Genomic DNA, 13,744 nt, shown 5'->3' on the forward strand with positions numbered 1-13,744 from the left:
TCTGTATCAAATGCTTTTATTCCAGATCGCCGCATGGGTGGCTCCCTCTCATCACTTAGGGCTCAGGTCCCCAGGGTCACCTCCTTAGAGGCTTTGCTTGAACACGCTATTACAGAAAGACCCTGTTGTTCTTCCCTGTCTCAAGCTTGCATTTGTAGTCATGAGGACAATGACAAAACAACTTGCAGTCATTTAAAAAAATGTGTCTCGTTAGTTTTGCCTTTCTCTCCAGCTAGATTTTAAACTCCACGGAGGTAGGAATGATACCACATCCCCAATGCCTGAAACAAGGTGGGCACTCAAATACTTTCGAGTTGTTACTGAATCTAACTGGATATAAAATTAAGTTTTATGATCGGAATTTTTTTAAAACACTTTAGGCAGTATTATGACAATGGAAAAACAAGCTTATTTGGATTCTCACATGATTGACATCAGATAACAACAGGCTTGGAGCCTAAAAGAACAGGGACAGCTCAGAGGTTCATGAAACTCCTGAAGTCACAATGCTTCATTCTAAGTACATGCGCATTTTGATGGGGCAAGATAGCATAGCTTCATCACATTCACAAATTACAACATCAAGATACATTTAGAACTACTGAACTTGGACATTTCAAAATCACATTTCCTTTAAAAAAGCCATGCCTCTATACTCTGTGTGTGTATATATAATTTTACCAACCACTGAATTCACAACCGTGGGATCTAGAAGGAAACAAACCTTTTACTACACTGATGCAATATTTCAACAAAGATTTTATAAAGTACACTTTTTCCCTGTCTAATTTTAATAAAAATCAGAAAATGCACATCCCTTTCAAGAAAATTCAGAAAATACCCAACATCTGATAGGCATTAACCCATTCAATGAATTAGAAAACCTACTTCCTGACAGGGGGAGGGGTATTATAGCCTACCCATGCTGTCACTGGTTTAATACTGCTCTACCTTTTACCCTCTAATAATGATTTTTAAATGGTTAAGCACTTACCATAATGTGATTGAAATGCCTGCGGTTTGACAACCTGATTACAGTCGTTACACACCACCAAGTAGAAATCATCGTGGGCTGGACAGAGACCAAATATTGGCATGTCTGCAATAAAGAAAGAGAGCATCACTCACTCATGCGGTTCCTGTTAATATGAAACCATCTGGGGTGGCAACACTTTCTAAAGGAGCTGCCTTATGATAAAGTACACAGGATAAAAGTTGTTCCAGTTTAAAAGTAACTGATGTGACACACCGTGACTATTAAAACAGAGAAATCAAATCAGGCTTACAGAAACACCGTTATAAAGGGTTAAAATAAAATGCACGAGAAATCATTAGTATGAGGTAAACCAGACAAATCTTTTAAAATGCGAACAATGAATACATTCACACAATAAAGCAACTTTAGATGAACTCTACCAAGGGTTATGAGGAAGAATCTGCAACCACATAAAATGCCTAGCAATTCACAAAGCTGTAGCATCTAATGGTTTTGTTTGGTTAACTATGCATTCTATTCCAGCCATCTGGTCTCTGCGTTGTATGCAACCATTAAGAAAGGAAGCAGAGGTTTCACTGAAGAGTAAAACTGCTGGTTTTGTCAGCATGTAATACAAAGAAAATGATTTTCGTACTTTTTTTTCTTCAGGTCACAACTAACCTCTAGTCCTTTGCTTGCACACTGATGCCACTGGACAGAAAGAACCTCAGTACAAGCACAACATTTCATACATTAATCTCAGTTCAGTTACCAGAATAGGGCAAGATACAAGTTGGATTTTTTTTGTACTAAGAAGTTAATTAAAATACAAATGTAAAACTAGACTATCTGCATATACATGAAAACGAAGTACAGTAACTTGATACCTGGTAATATATGGTTAACTAAAAAGTCCTAACTGTGGACAATTAATTATTAGTAACAAACCAGGGAAGAGAGCTAACAGTTCAAATCCAGAATCTAAATCTTTTAAATATTTCAGACTTGGCATTTTACACTATAAGCACTATTTAGAACATCTGCAATGAATGGATAATTAGCACATTTCAATTAGGCAAATATTTTAGTAGACCAAATACCAAGTTTAAAGAGGGAAGAAAGATCCGAAAAGCTGATTAGCATCTGCTTTCTTTCCTGTAAGATTTAATTTCACACTTTCTCCAGCTTGGGTGGGCTTGGTGGTTTTAAAGGAAACAGAAAATGCCCCGAGGTGATGTAAAGTGATGATAATCTCTAAAATGTCAAATTACGGATCTAATAATATCTACACACAGCTATAGGTCAGATTTTCTTAAACAGTTTCTATTACACTGAACTGCACAGATAGCTAGCTGTGAACCTGAAATATACCAGGGACCAACAGGATTCCGGGGTGCAGCAGCAGCACTGAGCAGGTTCTACGTGCTCCGATCTCATTTTATCCTCACAACTACTTGGGTAGATACCATTATAACCCTGCTCTGGAGAGGAGTAAACTGATTCACAGAAAGGTGAACTACTTTGTCTAAGTCAATAGCTGAGATTTGATTCTGACTCACAACAATGGGTTGAATTTGGTCCCTTGAAGACCGAAGGAATATGATTTCTAGAAATTCCTTCCAGATTCCAACTCCAACAAGTTGAATGTCAGGGCTGAACACCTTTGACGGAATAAACTGATAAGACAACAGAAGAAGTTTCTAACAGACTGCTGACTTCTGTGACTAAGCTTAACAATTTCACGAAAAATAAGAGCCAAACAATGTGCTATTTTCCTGGAAAGCATGCCCACATTGAGTTAAAAATAGTACATGTGGGAGAAGGGGAAAGGTTATATCCATGCAATGATCAACAAGTAATAAGCCATTTTCAATGGCTACAGTTTGACATGACATTTCCTTTTTTCTTTTTCTTTTTTTGGCCATGCCCCGTGGCACGTAAGATCTTAGTTCCCCAATCAGGGATTAAACCCGCTCCCCCCTGCATTGGAAGCGCAGAGTCTTAACCACCAGACTGTCAGGAAAGTCTCAACATTTCAGTTTTAAAAATAAAAATTTAAAGTAGTTTACTTTAAGTTCCATATATCCCTATGCTAAATCATTCTGACACAGGACAATTAAGTATGAATTACAGAAATGGCAAAACATTCATAACTTACAGCTGAAAAGTATGAAATGCCTATACACATCAAATCAACAGTTTCATTAATGAAATCAACTTGCTCAGTTTTATTAATTAAACAGTAGTTAAAGTATTAAATTAAGTGGTCTCAGTTTAGACTTAGGCCTCGGCAATGTGCCTGGTTTGTGTGATTTCTCACAGCACTCTATTACAAGCGATGCTGTTTAAAATATGTCACTTTGCCAGATACCAGATATTGCTGGGGACTAGCTTCCCACCCCTTTATAAATAAGCCAATTGTAAAAAATTAAAAACTGTATAAATCCTTGCAAATAATAAAAATTTAACTGGCCACAATGATGTTTATGTAGAAAACTGTTCTTTTTTGGTTCTGATTCCTTTGATCCTTTTGTGAGACTCAGAAATACTAATAAAACTAAGTGAGTAGGGGTCATTCTGTGAGGGACCAAGAATTTATACTTCTGTAAAAAGGTTCAATTTCCTCAATAACTTATAATTATTTGCAATTGATGACAATAAAGATGATAATCATAATGATAAACAGTTGGCATTCTCTGAGAGACCACTCTGTGCCAGGTTCTCAGCTAAGCACTTTTCATAAGGTTTATCCTTCAATATAATCTGCATTTTACCAATGGAGACAAGAACTTGTCTAATTTCACCCAGCAAAAAAGTACAACCAGGACTCAAACTGAGGTTTTTGCACCATCTGTGACCTCAATTCAACGCACACCCACACCCCCCCCCCACACACACACATACACAATCCCTGTGGAAAAAAACATGGTACATTTAAACGCACTTCATGCTACCCTATGAAATCAAGTTCCTGTTCGGAGAACCTAAAGCAACTTTAATTTTAGCTTTCTGAATTCTTTACTTTCAGATATCCATATTTGGACGTAAGCTAAAGGATACAAAATAATTTAAATAAAATGTCTTCTTTGAGGGGAAAAAAGGAGTTTATATCCTTTTTCTGAATTAGGACATTCCAGAGGCCTTAGCAACAGGAACAGCGTGTGGAATGTTGTGGTAACAGAGAAAATGAAATAATTTTTGTGAGCGACAGTATGTATGTTTCTGAATACTTTCCAAGTGTAAGTTCACAATCAGCCCATCTACAAATTAACACATGGAACTTGCCCAAATGCAAGAAGGGAAAAGCTTCATTTATGACAGAAAACAGAGTTCCTATTGAGTTAAAATGAGTTCCTACTGAATTTAAAAAAAAGTTTACAAAATTTTCTTTAAATATACAACTTAAACCATTATATGAAATACAATGAAAGTTTTAAAACTGTACTTGACCCCATGGACTCTGACCTAATTTGAAAGAATGAATTTTATCATGTGTAAGCCCTAAATCTTTCTCAGGTTTCAGGTCACCCTAACCTTCCAATCAGTGAGTGGCCCGGCACCCACACCAAGGCCGTCATGTATTTTGGAGACCCCAGGCCAGCAGCGTAGGAAGGACTGGGTTTAAGCACATGGACACATGAGCACATGGACACATGAGCACATGTGTGCAGAACCTTCACAGTCCCATGCAGACTGAAGGCCCTCTGGCCAAAGCCTGTCCTGAACAGTTACTTTGGTGCTGCCATCCCCGTTTTGAGGCCTGTGCCCAACAACAAAACTTGAGCACCGTAGCAAAGCATTTCACCTTTGCAGTACCCTGTGTGTCTCCCTTCTCCCACGCACCCAAACTTCTACATGCCAACGACTCCCACATTTCTATCTCTAGCCCAGACGGCTCCCGAGCTCTGTCTAGACTCACAAATCCAACTCCCTCCCTATTAAGACACTGCCATCTGGATGTCTTTCATACATCTCAAATCAAACAAGCACGTCCAAGAGAGCTTTGCCTTCCACCCTGCCCTGTTCCCTGCCCCCCAAAATCTTCCCCCTTTTGGGTAAATGACTCTGCTCATCTTCTCAAACTAAAAACCCACACAACACCCCGACTCTTCTTTCCCTCATCACACCCAGGCCACCAGCAGGTCCGATCAGCTCTCCTCTAACACCTCTGTCCATTTCTCTCCACTGTCCAGCCCGCCACTGTAAAGCCTGTCACCAGCACCTTTCCTATGGACTGTGGAAGAAAGTCTCCCACATGGTTGACAATCCCTTCCACATGACTGCCAGAGTGATTCTTCGAAATCCTCCAACAGATCACGTAAATACCATTAAAACTTCCCAAGTGACTTCCCACTCCTCTCGGAATAAAATCCAAGCCTTTACCACAACCCCCAAGGTTATGGGATACACCAGCGGTCTGTCCTCCGCCCTTCACTCCCTGTCCCCTGAGTCCCTGCTCCCCTCTCTTTGGCTCACTCTGCTCCAGGCACACTGATCTCCATTCTCTCCTTGGAAAGCTTTTTCTCTGCCAGGCTCTGCCCCTGCTCTTCACAAGATGCCTGGGGCATTCTCACACATCAGGTCTCAGCTCAGCTGTCATCTCTTCAAAGGGCTGTCTCCAGCTCCTCCCCAGTTAGTTATTCTCTGTCACAGGTATTTTAAGCAGAGTGGCTAACAGCGTGGGCCACTCCCCAGCACCCCGAATCCAATGTGATCTCGGGCAAGTTCTATAACCTCTTTGAACTTCAGTCTCTTCATGTGTCAAATATTGACGATCACAGTACCTAATTCACCAGGCACCTCCCAGGGTAGAAAGAGTAAGAGAGCTAATACACGCAAAGCCTTAGAAGGCCCCAGGAAGTGCTCAATCAATGTCCCCCAACGGCCTGTAAGGTAGCAGTCATGCACGCCCACTGTATTGCTCAGGAAACTAAGGCACACAGACACTGAGATCTCACAAGTTAGTGAGTGGCAGAGTCAAGATTTGAACCCAGGTCTGCTGGGCTCAGAAGCCCAGGCATTTCCCAACATTCTCCCAGAAGCTGCCAGAATCTGCCTCCTCCATGCTGCTCCCACTGCCAGTGCCCGCGGTCAGAGCCTGGTGGCCTCCACACACCGGTACAGAGCTCCTAATAGGGTCTGAGTTGCCTCCCTCTTCAGCCTCCTCCACTCTGCTGCCAAAGCCACCAACCTACAAAGTAATAAAGCCATTCCTCTCCTTGGAGACCTCTGCTGGCTTCAAAGTGGTACTTGGACCCCTGACCTACCTCTCTGTAAGCAAGGCCCTAGCACTCTTTTCTCCTCCCATCTCTCCAGGCTGAGTCAACCTGCTCTAAGCTCAAGACTGTGTGGGTCTTCTCAGAACCTGCCCTGTTCTCTGCAATCCTACCTTTTGGACACAACTGTTCCTACAGCACAGAAAGCTCTTCTCTCTTCTTTCTGGAATTCCCGCCATTCGACCAGAGCTGTGCTCTTACTCATACCATTCATATCTCCATCACAGTCCTTCACTCACTGACTTATGATTTTTGAATGGTAATTGATGCCTCTGCAGCCCTGTCTGACGGCAGACTCCTCGCCTTGCCTAGCACAGCGTCTGAGAAGTGAACTCAAGATTATGTGACGGTGAAGTAATGACTGACATCTGGAACTCTCCCGTAGCTTCCACTTGCTCTTAGGATAAAAACTAAGACCCCTGACAAGGCTCTCTCCATGTTGGCACCCTGCACCTGGACCCTCTGGCCTTCATTTTGTCCCTGGTGCACACCATGCTCTCTCCTGTCACAGCACCATGGTGCTTGCTGTTCCCTCTGTTTGAACTCCCTTCCTCCAGATCTTGACCTGGCTTGTTACTTTACTTCATTTGGTCTCAGCTTCAATGTCGCTTCCTTCAGACTTGGCTAGTCAGGGCCCCATTATCTGCTCTCAGAGCACTGACTTAGCCTTGCCACACAGCACCATGCCCTGTTCGTAACTATCTATCTAACTGTGTGAGCCTTAATCTCCTCCCACTAGACTAAGTTCCACATCTGTCTTGTTTTCTGCTCTAGTGGCAGTGCCTAACAATGCCTAACTTGATGGACAGGAAGCAGCAAATGGATGTACTAATACTATTGGGTGGAGAGTAACTAAAGTATTAGATGAAGTCCCTGTGGTGCCACCATAAGTCGAGGGTATAATTGCGCCTTTATGTCATGTAAAGACATACAGTCACCCACTAAAACTGGGTATCCAGTGAGATAAAAGTTCAAGGGTGAGAAGGTTTCCCTTGAACACATGATCCCATTCCTGGGGGCGGTTTCTGGTAAAATTTGTGTTGCAGGGTCTGCTTCTCAAATGTGCACACTGGCAAATTCTCTTCTGCTAGTGTGTGCAGTGCAGTAACTAGGAACAGTTCTGGAGTCAGACTACTGAGATTCAAGTCCCTAATCTTTCCCTTACTAGCTATGTGAACACAGTTAAGTTATTAACTTCAGTTTCCTCATCTGTAAAATACAGAGAACAGGACCTACATTTCACAGTGCTGTTGTGAGGATGAAATAAACTACTCCGTGGAGAGCATTCCATGCTGAACACATAGTAAACACTCAGTGTTAGCAAAATAAACAAAAACACACAATATACACACACTAGACGTGTTCTGCTGCAAGGGCCCCAGTTCTCACTGATTAAAGTCGCAGGAGATCGATATATACACCAAATGGCAACTATTTTATAATGTGAGCTTAACCTTCAAGTGGTCTCTGCCCCTGCTGCTGACCACACACTCCTCCCTGTAAGCAATGAAAGGCAGGGGAGAGGCGGACGAGACTTGCTGGTGCTCCCCCTGCAGAGGGTCAAGGCTCAAGTTTCGGAGTTTAAGCTCCACCCTGCAAGCCTGGGAGAACCCACAGTTTTAAGGAAGGCAGCCACATGATACAAAAGGTCACTCTGGCATGCGTGTGGATCTACCGAGGTAAGGGGGTAGTGGGCTGGTCCCCAAGGGCTGATGCAGAAGTCAGAGTGAGACAGGAAGTGCCTATGTGATGAAGATGGAAGAGACCAGACTGAAGACATGCTCTGGAGAGCTCTGCAAAGAGATGGGGAGACCATGGATCGGGGGTGAGGGAGAGGGGAGAAAGCCAAAGATGGGCTGCAGTTTGTTCCTTGCTCACTGTAGCTAATGTGGCCAGCTAATGCATGACGGGAGACACATAGATGGAAGAACTTAGCTTGCTAAGGCAATAGAGCCTGGCAGTTAAAGGCACAGCCACCAGAACCACACTGGCTGCATTCAAATCCCAGCCTTGCCGCTTGGTAGCCTTTACCTCAGTTTCCTCATCTATAAATGGGAAAAGTGACAGTACCTACCTCACTGGTTGTAGGAAGAACTAACAAACAGATGTAAAATGTTTAGAACAATGCAAAGTACTTTGTAAACATGAGCCATTTTTAAAATCATCTTCCAGATCACTGTCCTCTGGTCTTTGACCTAAATAGTGGCTATTCTCCCCTCCGCCTATTCCAACTCCCCCACCCATACGCATTTAAATAGTGGTGTTTTTAGGGACTTCCCTGGGGGCACAGTGCTTAAGAATCTGCCTGCCAAGGCAGGGGACACAGGTTCGATCCCTGGTCCGAGAAGATCCCGCGTGCCACGGAGCAACTAAGCCAGTGCGCCACAACTACTGAGCCTGCGCACTAGAGCCCATGAGCCACAACTACTGAAGCCCGCGTCTAGAGCCTGTGCACCGCAATGAGAAGCCCGCGCACGGCAACAGAGTAGACCCCGCTCGCCGCAACTAGAGAAAGCCCGCGCGCAGCAACGAAGACCCAATGCAGCCAAAAATAAATAAATAAATTTTTAAAATTAAAAAATAAAAAGTGATGTTTTTAAATCATAAATGTCACCTAGTCTGATTAAACCCTTAGTTTACCACGTAGAGTACTCCAATGCAGTCAGAATGAAAATCAGTGCTTAGAAAGACCCTGCCTGATCTCTGCAACCGTAAGACACAGCCACTCCTCATCCATGCCCGAATTCCATCTCCTCGACAGTTATGCACACAGGCCAACCACTTTCCCACCTCAGGCCCTTTGCTAATTCTGCTCCCTCTGTACAGAATGCTTTGTCTGGCTGGTTCCAGATCACAGCTTACATTCCACTGAAAGACCTTGCCTGACCACTCAGTTTAAAGCAGGAGCCTATCTCTTCAGGCAGTACTCTCTCTTCACTCATTAGTTATTTGTAATTTGTGTTTTGGCTACCGCCCTAAGATATAAACTCCATGAGGGCAGAGGCCATGTCTGCGCAGCACAGTGCCTAGCACACAGTAGGTTCTCAACAAAAGAATTTGAGAAAGGCCCCTGGATTGGACTTCCTGAGTTCAAATTCCAATGCCATCACTCACTCGGAGCAGTAACTCGGGCAAGTTCCTCCGCTTCAGTACCCTCATATGTAAAATGGACACGATAATAGTAGCTACCTTAATGTGTAGTTATGAGGATGAGATGAGCTAGTATACATAAAGCTCTTAGAACTATGTCTGGCACAGAGCATGTGCTAGGTCTGTCTTACCTATTACGATTATAATTATTTCCATTTTCACTGTCAGTGGCTTACACTGGCCACTGCTTCTAATCTTCTGCTGGTCTACAGCCACCACCTCTTGTACACTCAGTGTATTAAGTACTCACTGTATGTCAGGTCTCATGGCAAGTACTCTGTGTATATCATTCATTCATGTATCAAAAGTCTACTATGCCTAAACACGATTCTAGGTACTGGCTATATATACATCAGTGAACAAAAATCACAACAGCAACACCACCATCTGAGAAGCAATACATATAACACAAACAATCAAAGTTTTCAATTACTGAGCACTTCCTATGTTCCAGGTACAGTGCTAAGTATTAACTCATTTGCTCTTCACAACACCACCCACCTTTCAGGGTCGCTGTCCCCACTTCACAGATAAAGCAAGTGAGGAACAAGATTACCTGCCTTAAGTCACAGAGCCAGCACACGGAGGAGCTGAGATGTGAAGGTAGGCTACTCCCACGTACGTGCTCCTCACCTCACCTCACCTCACGAGCCTCAACATTGCTCAGCGCACTCCCAGCCTCTCCCGCCTTGTTTAATCAAAGTCAGTCAAGGCATCCTATCGAACAGCAGACTTCTGATGCTACCTCTGGACTGTCTGCTCTCACTGCTACGCAAAGGTTTCCTTAGATACTAGGACTCTCAGCTCCACTAGTGTCGGAAACACTTCGAAGTAACCTGATGGACCAACTTGGAAGGCTGGTCTGCACATAACTGACTTTTACTATAGTCAGTCCCAAATTTATTTCAAATGGTAACTGTCAGTTCTGGGTAATCAAAAGGAATATCAATGATATAATAAAAAAGTTTTAAACTGCTCTTAAGTGAGCTTTAACATCTCAACGGGGAAAAGATAAAACAGAATTTTATTTCTACCTTCTGCACACACTTCTCCAAAATTCATATTCTCTGCTCCAATAATTAAAGGGAACTGGACTTTCCTTTGATCATAAGACATTAGATGATGAACCAACCAGACACAAAAAAAGGCAATCAACAACCTGCCAAAATGTATGTGTTTTGGGACCCTGTCTGAACTAAAGCAGTCAATAAAATTACATTAAAAAAAAAAAAAGAGAGATGTTTCCAGTACCAAACACCAGAGGACCAAAGAGTCAGAGATTAGAAAGCAGTCTAACAGTTATTCATCACTATGTAAAAGTGGCCAACCTTATAGTGACCCTCCATAGACAAGTCATAAGTGCTACTGTTGTCACTAATTGTACTGAAAATGAGATACAGTACCTGGCAAAGAACAGAGGAAGCAAATATCAAAATCCTAGGGAACCTGAGTTAGGGAAGGCCAGGTAGGGTTACAAAGGTGACATACATGACAGGCTACCTCACATGTACCTTTAGCTACTCAAAATACTGTCAGCAAATTCTGACCTTTCAAACGGAAACTAGAGGCACCTTCCAAAACCCTTAGGGAATCTTACCTGCATCACTACCATTCAGCTAAGTTGCAGACTATGATAAGATATGGGCTATAAGAGAGTTTACCACTTAGCTGGTATTATAACCTCAAGAGAGGTACTTACCTCTAGACATCCAGTTCCTGCGTTTGAAAAATGGTGAAAACAATGGTATCTATGTCAGGAGATTGTTGGATTGAATAAGATAATTCACGTAAAATGTTTAGTTCTATGTCTGCCTAAACACAGTAAGCAGAGTATATGTAAATACTTAATGAAGAGTAGTGTTAATATTATTATTATTATTGTTAAGCCTATGGTTATAAACTCATGACTCAGTTAAGAATACTTTCTTTTCTTCAAAAGGCAGTCAATACCCAACACCACATCTGCCAGACATCTTGTACGCGGAAAACCCACAGCTCTCATACAACTAAAAACAGCATTAACTATGGAATGGTATTGCCTACTCACCTAGCTTTATATTTTTAAGTGGTTAGCTTTATACAGACCACACCCTAGCCCAGAAAATCAAGCTCAACAAATTTAAAAGAAATGAAATCATGCCAAGTATTTTCTCTGACCACAACGGAATCAAATTGGAAACTAGTAACAGAAAGATACTAGAAAATTTCCAAACACTTGGAACCTAGACTTCAAATAATCCATAACCAATATAATATGTGATATTAACAAGTTAAAGAAGAAAAATCATACTACCGTAATAGTTGATGCAGAAAAAATATGTATGATTTTTAAAAAAAATCCAGAGAACTCGGAATAAAGGGGATTTCCTTAACTTGATAAAGAACATTTACAAAAAACCCTACAATTAACATCATACTTAATGGAGAAAGGCTGCATGCTTTCCTCCTAAGGCCAGGAACAAGGCAAGGATACCCACTCTCATCAAAGCACTGAAGTTCTAGCCATAGAAATCAGGCAAGAAAAGGAAATAAAAGGCATACAGATTTGAAAGAAAGAAATAAGCTTTCTCCATCTGCAGATGACTTGATGGTCTGTGGAGAAAACCACAAAGAACCTACAAAAAACCTCCCCAAATTTAGCAGCTTAGCAGTATCACAGGATACAAAATTTACTTAGTCTGTTTGGGCTGCTGTAACAAAATACCATCGACTGGGTAGCTTATAAACAACAAACATTCATTTCTCACGGTTCTGGGAGCTGGGAATCCAAGATTAAGGCACCAGCACACTGAGTGTCTGGTGAGAGCCTGCTTCCTGGTTCAGGGTCAGCTTTTCATGGTGTCCTCCACATTGAGCTTAAGGGGAGAGGGAGCTCTCTGGAGCCTCTTTCACAAGGGCACTAATCCCATTCATGAGAGCTCCACCTTCATGATCTAACCACTTCCCAAAGGCCCCACCTCCAAAAATCATCACACTGGCGATTAGGTTTCAACGTATGAATTTGCGGTGGGTGGGGGGGACGATGGGACACAAACATTCAGTCTGTACACAAGATCAACACAGAAAAATCAACTGTCTTTCTATATATTTGTAATGAACACATGAAAACCAAAATCACATGGCTAGCCTTCAGCTGGCATAGCATGTTAAGCAAGTTATTTGCTTTATGGTATACCTGAGTATTATCCAACAGCCATGTGGCTATGATGAATGTAGCAAACTAGAGAGCTGTATCTTTCATAACATCCTTAAAGGGATGTTATAATTATCTCATATTTGTAAAGTCTCTAAATATCTTACCCAAAGCATGCCGCAGTAGATTCAGAGCTTTTAATAGAAAATTAAAGTGTAATAACTGTCTTGAGTTTGTTTCAGATTCCTCAAGTCAGAGGGGAAATGCTCTTTAGATTTTCTATATTAATGGTCACAATGAAAAAAGTACACTGAACTCTATATTCATCCTCAAGATAAAGCCTCACTACTTGAAGTACCGTCCACAGGCCAATTGTTTCTGTATCATTGAGAACCTGGTTAGAATTACAGAGTTTCAGGACCCAACCCAGACACTGCAAATCAGAATCTGCATTTTATCAAGATTCCCAGGTGATTTATATACATGTTTGATAAGTGCTGAAAACAGAACATCATATAACCTGGACTAAAACTTGAATAATGTGACCAATATTGGAGAAATTATTCATATATTATCCAGACTTTTCCCAATCCATCCATCAAAGGCATATTGAACATATTTCCTCACCTGCACATTGCTCAAATGTGTATTTAGTATTTGCCTATTATAGAATATAATAAATATATACTATATCACGTATACTGAGTATATTAGTCTGTAGTTTTCAGTTACTGTGATGTCTTTGGTTTTGGTACTGGCCTCATAGGATGAGTTTCTATTTTTTAGAAAAGTTTGTGTTGGGCGGGCCCTACTTCTTTATACATTTAGTAAAATGCACCAGTGAAGCCATCTAGGCCTGGGCTTTCTTTTGTGGGAAATTTTAAAGTTTGCAGTTTAAAGTTGACAGTATCTTTCTTGGAATTTGTCCATTTCATCTAGGTTATTCAATGTGTAGGCATACAGCCATTCACAGTATTCCTTTATAACCCTGTATCTGTCAGGTCGGTAGTGATATTACCTATTGAATTCCTGATTTCAGTGATATGAGTGATGTGGTCAGGTCTAGCTGAAGGTTTGTCAATTTTATCAAAATCAAAGCACTCCAATGTTGTCAAGGATCAACTTTTGGTTTCACTGATTTTTTTGCTTTGTTTTTCTACTACCTAGTTCATCTAATTCATTATTTTCTTCCTTCTGCTTGCTTTGTGT

At 41.7% G+C, this 13,744-nt stretch overlaps 1 protein-coding gene across 1 annotated transcript in view; it reads right to left on the reverse strand.

The window, feature by feature from the left end:
- ATXN7 (ataxin 7) overlaps positions 1-13,744 on the reverse strand; it is a 127,348-nt gene that overhangs the window by 47,120 nt on the left and 66,484 nt on the right. Inside the window, 1 exon segment of the mRNA XM_060308955.1 lies at positions 995-1,099. Within this exon segment, the coding sequence (XP_060164938.1) occupies positions 995-1,099 (105 nt within the window).

The sequence above is a fragment of the Globicephala melas genome, chromosome 11, assembly GCF_963455315.2.
Source record: "Globicephala melas chromosome 11, mGloMel1.2, whole genome shotgun sequence".
Taxonomy (NCBI): Eukaryota; Metazoa; Chordata; class Mammalia; order Artiodactyla; family Delphinidae; genus Globicephala; species Globicephala melas.